The following is a 13738-nucleotide window of genomic DNA, read 5'->3' as shown; positions in this document are numbered from 1 at the left end:
TCGGGAGGAGGAGAGGCTCAGGAGGAAGAGAGGCTCAGGAGGCTGCAGGAGGAGAGCTCAGGAGGCTCAGGAGGAGGAGAGGCTCAGGAGGCTGCAGGAGGAAGAGAGGCTCAGGAGGCTGTAGGAGGAGAGGAGGCTCAGGAGGCTCAGGAGGAGGAGAGGCTCAGGAGGCTGCAGGAAGAGAGGCTCAGGAGGCTGCAGGAAGAGAGGCTCAGGAGGCTGCAGGAGAAAGAGAGGCTCAGGAGGCTCAGGAGGAGGAGAGGCTCAGGAGGCTGCAGGAGGAGAGGCTCAGGAGGCTGCAGGCAGAGGAGAGGCTCAGGAGGCTGCAGGAGGAGAGGCTCAGGAGGCTGCAGGAGGGGAGGAGGCTCAGGAGGCTGCAGGAGGAGAGGAGGCTCAGGAGGCTGCAGGAGGAGAGGCTCAAGAGGCTGCAGGCGGAGGAGAGGCCCAGGAGGCTGCAGGCGGAGGAGAGGCTCAGGAGGCTGCAGGCGGAGGAGAGGCTCAGGAGGCTGCAGGAGGAGGAGAGGCCCAGGAGGCTGCAGGCGGAGGAGAGGCTCAGGAGGCTGCAGGAAGAGAGGCTCAGGAGGCTGCAGGCGGAGGAGAGGCTCAGGAGGCTGCAGGAGAAAGAGAGGCTCAGGAGGCTGCAGGAGGAGAGGCTCAGGAGGCTGCAGGAGGAGAGGCTCAGGAAGCTGTCCTCCACGTATCTGACCATAACCCAAAAGTTGACAATAGAGATGAATGTGCTCCATTAGAGAGCATGGCCGCAGTGTACAAGACCTTGGATTCAATAGCTCAGCATCACAAACCAATGCTTATTTAGTATGCGCAACCCACCCGGTGCCACATCAGCATAGGACACTGGAGAGAACTGTAGCCCTGGGTCTCGCAGCTCACTGCTGCTGCCCAGAATATCTTACTACATATCCCTAGGTTAGGAAAAACTCAAAATGCAAATTAGCTAATGCCACTTAACCGTTTGGTTAATTATTTGAAAAGTTAGATCTTTTCCTCCCACAAAAGTCTCATGCTTAACAAGCACTCGAATATAAAACTGCCGACCTCAAATACCAACGCATTGATGGTCATTCATTAACTAAGCAGCAGAATCCGCAACTGTATCTGGCCACAGTATCAAGTCTCCAGACTTGAGATTAAGAGATTTCTACGGTAACGCTCTTGACTTTCAACCAGCCTTGCTCCTTAATAATATATTTATATTCGCAGTGAAGGCACAAGCTAAGTATGTGTGGGTAGAGAGACTTGAGGCATTCAGCAGCACCACTGCTGGGCCTCCGTCTGTATAACTGCTCTTCGAGGGGGTCTGTCCCACACAGCCAGCTATATTAAGCTCCTTGGTTAGTTTTTAGGTGTTGGCTCGCCTCCGTCCTTCAGCTACGTGTGCACTTCCAAGCTAATTGTCCACACCCACTGACACAGAGACTGCTGGCATCCTGTGATGTGGTTTCTTCCTACATAAGCTCTGAATTGTGTTGCCCTGTTAACTGCAGTGGCTCACATGTCTGTTACTAAAAGATGATTGGACGCACCGGTGCTGGGCACCTGCACAGACTGTTAGGCTGTTAAGTGAGATGGTCTTCGAAAAAATTTTAGGTCTTAAAAATGCCAATAAGAATTTTGTGGACTCTTAGATGTTCCATGTAAAAGAAGGAAAAAAAATCTTTTTCCAAACATGTTTAACTAAAAAAAAGTAGATAAAAATTAGTATTGCTATTTGAATCAGAGCTTTCATCCCCCATGCGCTTGGGATTTGGTTCCTGAAGACTGACTCTTCATCCTATGACCTGGATCCCTTTCCTGCCAAGACACTGAGCTGCTCGGCGCCAACCTGAGCATTCTAGGTTGTAGATAGTTGAAGACTATTCTCCCCAGTTAGCACAGCTAGCTAGGAACCGTGTGTTCAGAACTCATGAGCCCGTGGGCTACTTCATAACTCAAACCGTAACAGGAATGAACGCCTGGTTTTGTGTCTCCAGTCTTTGGCTGATGAGCTTGCCCTGGTGGATGTCTTAGAAGATAAGCTCAAAGGAGAGATGATGGATCTGCAGCACGGGAGCTTATTTCTCCAGACTCCGAAAATTGTGGCAGATAAAGGTAGGTAGCTCCTTCGCATTCTTGAAGGTATCTAACATGAAAGTAATTTTATTAGGAATGAATAATTGGGATGAACACTCTAGCATGACAAACTGATCATTCACTTTTTATTTGTTGCTATCTATTACTAGACGACTATGTCCTAAACTCCTTTCTGTTCTTCCTTTCGTTCACCCATCCTTTTTTTGAGACAGGGTTTCTCTGTATAGCTATGGGTATCCTGGGAGTTGATCTATAGACCTGGGTTTCTCTGCCTTCCAAGTGCTGGGATTAAAACCATGTACCACCATTGCCTGGATAAACTTTTTTTAACTAGGGAAAGCTGGAATTGTGGGGCAGTTGTTTCAGTAACTGCTAACTAAAGTGAGATTCTTCCAGCTCTGTGACTGTATCATCAGGAGAAAAGTCACAAATTGTGATGTATGGTGGTGGTGGCTGTCCGCATCATTCTCACGCAGGCACACTTTTCTGCAGTTTCTAGAAATGCATTTTCTGGAGATTCTAACAGGTGCACATGGCATGTGAACATTTTGTCATAAGCATCCGTGGAGAATTTGATGCTGTACACCACGTATGCCAAGCATTAATCCTCACTGGCTTTCTTTCCGAAGCATGCGCCCTGCAGCCATGCTGTTTGCGGGAGATAGGCCTCATGGAATCCATGGCACTATGAGCTCACTCTGCACTTGCGGTTAGCCTCTCCTAACTGCTGGGGTTATTAGGTGCTTGGCCTGGCAACACAATTCTATATTTGAAGTAAAAATTTGGATGCATCCTTATTTAAAAAAAAAAAAAATCCTTTTAAAAAAGTATGCTTTTAACACCATCCCACTAACCCAAGCAGGGCCCATGTGTAGCATGCTTTTAACATCATCATCCCACTAACTAGCAGGGCCCATGTGTAGCATCCTGATTTTCAGGTAGACTGCATTGCCTTTGTCCCAGGAGCATCTTCTCAGCCCTCTTCCTCTTCCTGTGCTGATAATCTCTGTGTGCAGGGACGGGTTGCTTTAGAAAAACTAGATGATCGCCATTACTTCCTGCCTAGCCACTTTCAGGGTCCTGCGTCGGGCGTTTGGGTTTGTCTCCGTCTCCACAGGCATATGCTGAGGGTAGGGCCAGTCCCTGCATTTTATGGGAATAAGCAACTGCCAGAAGCCACATTGTAACCCAGGCTAATGACCATGTCAAATCTTAGCCTGTAGATCTTGAGATACTGAAATGTTGACATTCTTCCTTAGCAGAAAAACTTCTCCAAACATTAACATGGCTAGAACATAAAATAATCCTCCTTAAGAAATACGGTATAGCCAGGTATGGTGGCACATACCTTTAACCCCAGCACTCAGGAGGCAGAGGCAGGCAGTTCTAGGCCAGCTTGGGCTGCATGGTGTGTTGCAAGCAGATAGGGCTGCATAGTGCGACTGTCTTAAACATACACACACTGTAGGCATCTGTAGGCCATGCTGACCTTGAACTCATGCCGCAGCCTTCTGAGTAATGGGATTCAAGGTGTGTCCCATCCCTTTAATATAGAAAGTATTAGAAACCAAAATTTAATTTATAATCAAAACCAAACACTGCCTTTCTTTCCCTTTCTAGATGTCAGTAGCATTACATGGCTAAAATGGAATTAAAAATGAGTATTGTCTGTTACTGATTTAGGAATGTGCAAAACCACCATTTCATGTGATTGTGGAAAGCCTGTCTGCTAGGCTGCGGGCTCATTGAGATGCTTCGGCTCTTCCTGGAAATGCTGTGGACTTCTTAGCCATGAACATAGTTTGGGGTATTATTGCCCTGGCTCCTTATCTGTCAGTTTTGAAGTCAGGCTGCGTCATTGTTACTCAAGGTAGAAAAATGCAGCTGCAGAGACTTGAAATTCAAAACCTCTTTTTTTTTTTTTTTTGGTTTTTCGAGACAGGGTTTCTCTCTGTAACCCCGGCTGTCCTGGTACTCACTATGTAGACCAGGCTGGCCTCGAACTCGGAAATCCGCCTGCCTCCGCCTCCCAAGTGCTAGGATTAAAGGCGTGCGCCACCACCGCCCGGCTTCAAAACCTCTTAATAGGGCTGGAGAGATGGCTCAGTGGTCAAGAGCACGGACTGCTCTTCCAGAGGTCCTGAGTTCAATTCCCAGCAACCACATGGTGGCTCACAACCATCCGTAATGGGATCCGATGCCCTCTTCTGGTGTGTCTGAGGACGACAACAACAGTGTACTCACATAAAATAAATATTTATTAAAAAACAAAAACAAAACAAAAAACCCTCCTAATAGTTGCTGGGGATCACTCAGTAAGAGCGTGTTGCTCTTCCAGGGGACTTCATTTCAGTTCATACCACCTATATCCAGCAGCTCCTGTAACTCCAGCTCAGAGAGTTTGATGCCTTCATCTGGCCTCCTTGGCCCTACACACACACACATACACACACACACACACACACACACACAATCTTTTAATACAGAAAATTAAGTTCTGGAAACTTTCCATGGTGGAACTTCTAGAACATACCAGAGATCACATGTTTGGCCCAGGAGTTGAATTGAAGGTTCACTCTCTTGTTCTCTTCTTCAAGATTACTCTGTGACAGCCAATTCTAAGATTGTGGTGGTGACAGCAGGAGTCCGCCAGCAGGAGGGGGAGAGTCGCCTGAACCTGGTGCAGAGAAATGTCAATGTATTCAAGTTCATCATTCCTCAGATCGTCAAGTACAGCCCTGACTGCATCATCATCGTGGTTTCCAACCCAGGTACTAACATGGCGCCTTAACTGTGACACTGGCCTGTCTGGCTCCAAACCTTTGGGGGACCTCATGGCTTTAGGGGGACCTCATGGCTTTGTGGGGACTCATGGCTTGGGGGGGAGGACCTCATGGCTTTGGGGGTGGACCTCATGGCTTGGGGGGAGGACCTCATGGTTTGGGGGGGAACCTCATGGCTTCGGGGGGGGGGACCTCATTGCTTTGGGTTTGTTCACTGACCGAGGCCATCTGCAGTCCACATGCCTTCTGTTACTGGTAAAGAAAGATGGTGTCTGTATAACAGATGGCTCCATCACAGGCCACATGTTCAAAAATGCAAGAAGTCCTGTGTTGTGCGTGGGTTTTGTCTTCTGGTTTCATCTGTGTGTGCTGTAGAGCTGGAGAGCTCTACATTTTTAAATGATGGGTAGGTGGAGCTGGAATGTGGTGAGAAGCACATAATGTATAAGCCTGAGGACCCTAGTGTGGATCCTCAGCATCCACATAGAAAGCCAGCCTGAGAGTAGGCATCTTTAATTTCAATGGATGGAGACAGGAGGAACCCGGGTGCTCTTGGCCAATCAGTCTAGCCAAATTAGTGAACTGTGGTTGGTTAAGAAATCCCCAAAATTATCTCAAAATAAGGTGGGAAGCAACTGAGGAAGACTCAGTATGGGCCTCTGAACTTCACACTCACACGTATGAACTCTCATGTAGATACACACTGTAGTACCTGACACTACCTTTTTAGCCTGATAAATAAAAATTATATAAGGCCATTGTTTTCGGCCTCTGCTGGGCCCTAACAGACCAGGATAAGAATAGGTGAATTCACAAAGCAGAGTTGGCATCACCAATCTGCCTCTGGGCCATTCATTTGAATTGCTAAGTCAGGTCAAGAGACACAATAGCCACATTTCCCAAAGCTTGGAAGTTGGGGCTGGAGAAGGATGACTTGGTAGTTAAGAGCACTGGCTGCTCTTTGCAGAGGACCTATGTGGTGCCGCACAGCCATCTGTGACTCTAGTTCTGAGGGATTCTAATGTCCTCTCCTAGACTCTGCATGTGGCACACAGACATATAGGTAGATTTTAAAAAGCCAAAAACCTACTTTTTTTTTTTTAGATATTTTCTTTATTTACATGTAAATTTCTCCTTTCCTAGTTTCCCCTCCAAACAAACAAACAAAAACAACCAGAACAAACCCCTGTTGCCTCCCCCCTCCCCATGCCTGCCACCCCACCCTCTCCCACTTATTGGCCCTGGCATTCCCCTACAATGGGGCACAGAACCTTCACAGGGCCGAGGTCCTCTCTTCCTATTGATGATTGAATTTGCAATCCTCTACTATACACGTGCTACCAGAACAATCAGACCCACCATATGCAGTCTTTGGTTGGTGGTTGAGACCCTGGGAGCTCTGAGGGTACTAGTTAGTTCATATTGTTGTTCGTCCTAAGGGGCTGCAAACCCCTCAGCTCCATAGGTCCTTTCTCTAACTCTTCATTGGGGACCCTGTACTCAGTTCAATGGATGGCTGTGAGCCTCTACATCTGTATTAGTCAGGTACTGTCAGAGCCTCTCAGGAGAAAAACCAACTTTTTAAAACATGGAATCATCTCTTGTAACTTGGCATCAATTATTTTTTCCTTTTTGTTTTGTTTGATTGATTGATTTTTTTCTATTATCTTACAAAGAAAGTAATTTTGCAATGGCCTATCTTGTGTGGGGGGGCACTTTTTGGTTGGGGGATTTTCTTTCCTTGGCTTTCTCTGTTTAGGAAAAGAAAGCTTTCTAAGATTCTGTAACTAATTATATTTTGTCATGTGCCAGACCAAATGGTTAAAAGTTTAGTGTCCGTCACTAACCCCCCTTCTCTTGGGATGTCCTGGGCACTGAACTATAGGTAGGCAAGTATTCTGCCATTGAGGCATGTCACCTAACTCAGTGCCACACATCTTTGCTCTGTCATTTACCATCAAAGTTATTGCATGATGGTGAGCATATTGATAAAGTAGCAGGTCTGTGTCTAATCTGTCACCTGGAGGGTTGTGGCTAAGCCTGCTTGTGGGATAGGGAGTCATGGCAGTTCCTTTACTACTGGGACCTGAAAGGAGATCATTTCTGTATTCTCCTTTATGAGCCTAGATTGGAGCTTCCTGAACGGCTCAGGCATGTATGTAAACACACATGCCAGGTAGGTGTCGAACAGAGTCGGCCAACAGCTAGCCACATTCTATATGTCCACATCCTGCTTCACAGGCAGGGCTGCCTGATTGCATCATTTCCAAGGTAAAACAACAAAGTGTGAGTCCCCAGGGAAGCTCTTGTGGTGCATTAAAGTTGGCAAATGAAAGGCCTTGTCCAGTGAGAGTGTGCCAAAAATACCTTCGCCAGGCTCCACAGAGGAGCGCAGGGATGGGACCCACCTAACCCATTGTCAGTTTCTTTTCTCCCAGGGTGTACATTGCCTTCTCTTTCCAACATAGCCTGTAACTTCTGTGACCCCCCATAGAAATGTCACCGCTGTGTCACATAGATGAAGGTTATGTATCAGTGTGAGATAGTAATGACATTGGACAATATCACATTCAAGAAAATGTATATAGGTGCACCTTGCTAACTTAGGAATGGCATCGATTGTGATGACGGCCGTCACAATCCCAGACTGTTAGAATTGGTGGCAATGTGACTGTGTTAGTCACTATTCTATTGCTGTGGGAATGTGGAAAGACACCGTGACCACCACAACTCTCATGAAAAGTACTTAATTGCCTAGAGTTTCAGGGATGTAGTTCATTATCATGGTGAGAACATGGCATCACACAGGCAGACCTGAGAGTTATGGGTGGAGAGGGAGCGAACCTGGGCGGAGAGGAGAGGGAGCCTGGGCCTTGCATGGGCTTCTGAAACTTCAAAGCCCACTCCCTGACACACTTCCTTCAACAAGGCCACACCTCCTCCTAATCCTTCTAATCCTTTCAAATAAAGTCACTCCCTGGTGACTAAGAATTCAAATATATGAGCCTATGGGGGCCATTCTTACCCAGCCTATCACAGAAAGGGCCGCACCTGCCATTCTTACCCAGCCTATCACAGAAAGGGCTGCACCTGCCGTTTTCTTTCACTGTAAAGCTAATTGACTTGTAATGCTCCTGAGTGTTGTTATGTCAGATAATGCTACATTTACACATGTTCGCAGGTTTGCAATTTCTTTACAAATGCTTCAATCATATCTGCCTGATCCAACTATGAAAATCTTTCTGGTCACATACCACAAGGGGAGGCAGAAGCCAGAGTGCCTTCTAATTGACTGAGCAGTTCCACTTTACTTAATCTTTTTCTGTGGTATTTAGTGGATATTCTTACGTATGTCACCTGGAAACTGAGTGGGTTACCTAAGCACCGTGTGATCGGAAGTGGATGCAACCTGGATTCTGCTCGCTTCCGCTACCTCATGGCTGAGAAGCTTGGCATTCATCCCAGTAGCTGCCACGGCTGGATCCTGGGCGAGCATGGCGACTCCAGTGGTAAGAGTTTCTTTGTGCCTCTAGGTTACTCTGAATGTTCTTAATTCTTTTCCTTACTTCAGACTTTAGTTTCATATATGTTGCTATATTTCAGAAAGGGTTCAGAAATATTATACTTAACATTCTGGGTTCTATTCCAGTTTGCTTTATCTTTCTGTCATCTATCCATTGATCCACCTAGCTATCTTTTGTTTTTTGCTTTTTTTTTCAGAGACAGTCTCTCTTTATAGCCCTAGCTATCCTGAAATTTGCCATGTAGACCAGGATGGCTTAAACTCGCTACGGGATCAAACTCTGGTCATCCTGCTTGGCAGCACATATCCCTAACTGCTGAGCCATCTTGTCCATCTCACAGTATTTGCCCTCCTCCATTACAGATGAATCGGTCATGTCCACAGCATGAGAGAAAAGTCACTCATTCTTGGGCATGATTAGGCAGGTCCATGGTTTTCCTTTGAGACTGCAAGGATGTCTAGTAAGCTTGGCACGGCAGATACCGTGGGCCAAGGGGGTCTTACTTGGCCACTCGCAGGTTAGCGGCCGTAGCTGTTTAACTGCACTAGACTGTACCTGGACCATTGTTCATACCATCTGAGTATCCAGTGTTCTCTGAAAGTTCCTGCAGATATGAGACTGGGATTTCAAAGCCAGTTCCCATGTTTGTTTGTAGACATTCTCCCTTAAATTAAGAAGACCCTAATTTATATATTAGTATACTTCCATAATGATAACTGTATTTGGGTATAATTATCCTAGATTTTTTTCTACTTAAGAAGAGAGGGGCTTTTGTTACCATACAGTCCCCAGGAGAGAAGTTTACATTTCTAAAATTGAGTGTTTAGGATGATCCCAAACTATAATTCCATGTGATTTTTACCAACCTTGAGATTTGGAAAAGAATTTCATGTTCTCTGTAAATGATGCAGTGATTGTTTTGAGCCACATTTGTTTAAAGCTAAAAGGTCATCATGGGGTGGGAGTTTGGAGGGTTGGAGAAGTTGCTCAGCAGATATGGACACTTGCTGCTGTGGCAGAGGCCCCAAGTTCAATTCCTAGGACACACACCAGGTGGCTCACAGCTGCCTGCAGCTCAACCCTAGGTGTCTCGAATCATTCTTCTGGATTCTTTGGGCAACTGCACATACTCCCAAACATATATACATTGTATGTCTGTGCGCGCGTGTGTGTGTGTGTGTGTGTGTGTGTCTGTGTGTCTGTGTGTGTGTGTGTGTCTGTGTCTGTGCTTGTGTCTGTGGTGTGTGATCTATTGCTAATTAAAGGCAAATATCAGAGCAAATATCTCTCCAGAAAGGACGGGAACTCTACTAGGGACAATTGTCTTTGGAATAGTACCAACTGGTATAGGGGTAATTTACATCAGAGTTGATAACTGAGATAAGAAAAGGTTTTGTCTTATTTTTTTCTCAGTGGCTGTGTGGAGCGGGGTGAATGTGGCAGGAGTCTCCCTCCAGGAACTGAATCCAGAAATGGGGACAGACAATGACAGTGAGAACTGGAAGGAGGTGCATAAGATGGTGGTGGACAGGTGAGTGGGCGGGGGACGCCCCTTAGAGTCCTGTCCTGGTAGATCGAATCCTGAGCTGTTTCCACACTTCTTTCTGCTCCGGTGTCTCTTCACCTGATGAGTCTGTCTCTGAGAGGTTCGGAAGATTAGTGTAGACCAGTCAGACTTGCTAGGCAAGTCTCTAAAGAATGCAAAATTTCTTGAGAGAAAACAGGCGAATGTAGAGACAAATCTGGAACTGCCTAGTGAGAGCGGCCTTCACCTTGCCACCTGTCAAGGGATAAGGCTTGGTTCCTCCCGCAGAGGGAATCCTGGGCCACTTTAGTTAGGACAACACACTTGGGCAGCCTGCTCTGCTCTTACCCACCTACCCTACCCCGCTAGAGATGTCTCCCATCCTAATCTTTTTGTCTGAAGCTGTTCCTTTTATCATTAACAACCATTCTCCATTATGATCTCCCTACCCCAAATAATATATCACTTTGCAGTACAGCCCATAACTCTGGCTTGGACACACATCCTGTGAAGCTGACTAAAGAAGGCCATTTAACCTTCAGGGTTATCTAACATCTGTCTTCTCCAGATGCAGTAGGTCACAGTGGCCCATAGCCTGATTCTCTGTGGACCCTTTAGTATGTGTAAAGTGTAAGACCTGCAGCCTTGGCAGGATGAGGTCACGTGACACATGCTGGGCCTCACATTGATCACTGACAAGCATTCAGTAAGGGTTAACTATTTACAAAGAGGTTCTGTAGGAAGGTCGCTACCTCAAGTATAGAAGTTTTACTTAGAACACTTTTTCCTGGAGAACTTAATTTGCATATAGCAAAAAAGATCTGAAAGTTGAAAAAGTCTTTAGATTTTCAATTCAGTTAAGGCCTCAGTTTCAAAGTGATAAGTTCATTGTTCTTTTGAGTGACAACCTTCCTGCCTTTCATTACTTCCAATGTTCATTATTATATTTGGAAATATACTCTTATGTAAATTAATGTTGGTTGAAAATATTTTTTTAGGGATTGGAGAGATCCCATATCAATTAAGAGTGTGTTCTGGCCTTGTAGAGGACTGGAGTTAATTTCCTGGTACCCTCATCAGGCGGCCCACGATACTTGTAACTCCAGCTTGATGGGCGTCCGGTGCCTCTGGTCTCTTGATGCTAGCAGTCCTGTGCACACAACCACACACACACCACACACATACCACACAGACAGACATATAGACACAATGCATACACATAATTTTTTAAAAAATCTTGAAAATAAAATGTATGTTCTTAACCGCCGTGGCTTCATAGACACATCACTAGGTGTCTCTTGTCGTGTTGTCCTTAGGTTTATTTTATTTGTATATTAATTCACTTGATACTCTTAAAAAGCTTACAAAACAGATGCATTTTTTTCTTCTTTACTAAGAGAAGGAAGTACAGCCATAAAAGTTAAGAAACTGTCCAAGGTGACGGTCAGAGACAGAGCAGGCACCACCCACTGTCAGGTTTCAGTGGTCTCTCCTTGATCTGTTTTCTAGTGCCTATGAAGTCATCAAGCTAAAAGGCTACACCAACTGGGCCATCGGCTTAAGTGTGGCTGACCTCATCGAGTCCATGCTGAAAAACCTCTCTCGGATTCACCCTGTGTCTACAATGGTGAAGGTGAGAGACCCAGCTGTGTAGTAGAATAGGATTGTGTAGTCTTACGCTGTATAAAGAGATTTATCTTAAAAAAAAAAAAAAATGACCAGGGAAACTTCCAGTCCACAGTAACTTTTGCATCCAGGGTTTGGCATGTATCTCTGTTGAGAAAGTGCTTGCTTAGCATGCACGAGGCCCCAGGTTTGACTCCCCAGCACTGTTTAAATCAGATGTGGTTGTGCAGATCTGTATGTAATCTGAGGCTGTAGAGACAAGGATCAGAAGTTGTAAAGTCCTCCTCAGCTATGTAGAAAGCTTGAGACGAACCTGGGCTGCATGACCTCCTTGGAATAAGATCTACTGAGTAAAAGGAAAGTTACATTAAAGCAGCAGATGCAGCCAGTGAGCCTTCGCAACATGTCTGAGTGAAAAAGAAAATGATGGGAAATAGGGGATGTGGGATCCCCAAGAGTAAGCTAGCTGGTTGGCCAAACTAAATTGAGTTCACATGAGAGAGCCTTAATAAAGTGGAGACCATCACAAAAGACACCTGATGACAACCTCTGATTTCTGCATGTATGCATGCACACACACACACACACACACACACACAGAGACTCTCTCTCTCACACACACAGACTCTCACACACACACACAGACTCTCACACACGCAGACTCTCTCTCTCACACACACAGCCTCTCTCACACACAGACTCTCTCACACACACACGCAGACTCTCTCACACACGCAGACTCTCTCACACACATACACACACAGACTCTCTCTCACACACACACACTCACACAGACTCTCACACACACAGACTCTCTCTCACACACACAGACTCTCTCTCACACACGCAGACTCTCACACACGCAGACTCTCTCACACACGCAGACTCTCTCACACACGCAGACTCTCTCTCACACGCAGACTCTCTCACACACACGCAGACTCTCTCACACACGCAGACTCTCTCTCACACGCAGACTCTCTCACACACGCAGACTCTCACACACGCAGACTCTCACACACGCAGACTCTCTCTCACACGCAGACTCTCTCACACACACACACACACAGACTCTCACACACACAGACTCTCTCTCACACACACACACACACACACACACAGACTCTCACACACACAGACTCTCTCTCACACACGCAGACTCTCTCACACACGCAGACTCTCTCTCACACATACACACACAGACTCTCTCTCTCACACACACACACAGACTCTCACACACGCAGACTCTCTCACACACGCAGACTCTCATACACACGCAGACTCTCACACACACAGACTCTCTCTCACACACAGACTCCCTCTCTCACACTCACACACTCTCACACACACACACACACAGACTCTCTCTCTCTCACACACAGACTCTCTCTCTCTCAGACTCACTCTCTCTCTCTCACACACGCAGACTCTCTCTCACACACGCAGACTCTCTCTCACACACAGACTCTCTCTCTCTCACACACACACAGACTCTCACACACGCAGACTCTCTCACACACGCAGACTCTCTCTCTCACACACACAGACTCTCACACACGCAGACTCTCTCACACACGCAGACTCTCTTACACACGCAGACTCTCTCACACACACACACAGACTCTCTCACACACGCAGACTCTCACACACACAGACTCTCTCTCACACACAGACTCTCTCTCTCTCACACACACACACAGACTCTCACGCACACAGACTCTCTCACACACGCAGACTCTCTCTCACACGCACACACTCTCTCACACACAGACTCTCTCTCACACACACACACGCAGACTCTCTCACACACGCAGACTCTCTCACACACGCAGACTCTCACACACACAGACTCTCTCTCACACACAGACTCTCTCTCACACACACACATACACACACAGACTCTCTCTCTCACACACACACAGACTCTCTCTCTCTCAGACTCACTCTCTCTCTCTCACACACGCAGACTCTCTCTCACACACAGACTCTCTCTCTCTCATACACACACAGACTCTCACACACGCAGACTCTCTCACACATGCAGACTCTCTCTCTCTCACACACACGCAGACTCTCTCACACACGCAGACTCTCTCACACACGCAGACTCTCTCTCTCTCTCACACACACAGACTCTCTCACACACGCAGACTCTCACACACACAGACTCTCTCTCACACACAGACTCT

The 13738-nt window shown here is 46.5% G+C and overlaps 1 protein-coding gene across 1 annotated transcript in view; it reads left to right on the top strand.

The window, feature by feature from the left end:
- Ldhb (lactate dehydrogenase B) overlaps window positions 1-13738 on the top strand; it is a 23518-nt gene that overhangs the window by 5822 nt on the left and 3958 nt on the right. Inside the window, exons 3-7 of the mRNA XM_031383809.1 lie at window positions 1992-2109; window positions 4689-4862; window positions 8210-8383; window positions 9812-9929; window positions 11433-11556. Of these exons, the coding sequence (XP_031239669.1) occupies window positions 1992-2109; window positions 4689-4862; window positions 8210-8383; window positions 9812-9929; window positions 11433-11556 (708 nt within the window). The remainder of the gene's footprint in view (window positions 1-1991; window positions 2110-4688; window positions 4863-8209; window positions 8384-9811; window positions 9930-11432; window positions 11557-13738) is intronic.

The sequence above is a fragment of the Mastomys coucha genome, unplaced genomic scaffold (assembly GCF_008632895.1).
Source record: "Mastomys coucha isolate ucsf_1 unplaced genomic scaffold, UCSF_Mcou_1 pScaffold20, whole genome shotgun sequence".
Classification (NCBI taxonomy): domain Eukaryota; kingdom Metazoa; phylum Chordata; class Mammalia; order Rodentia; family Muridae; genus Mastomys; species Mastomys coucha.
This window is presented reverse-complemented; position numbering and strand designations above follow the sequence as displayed.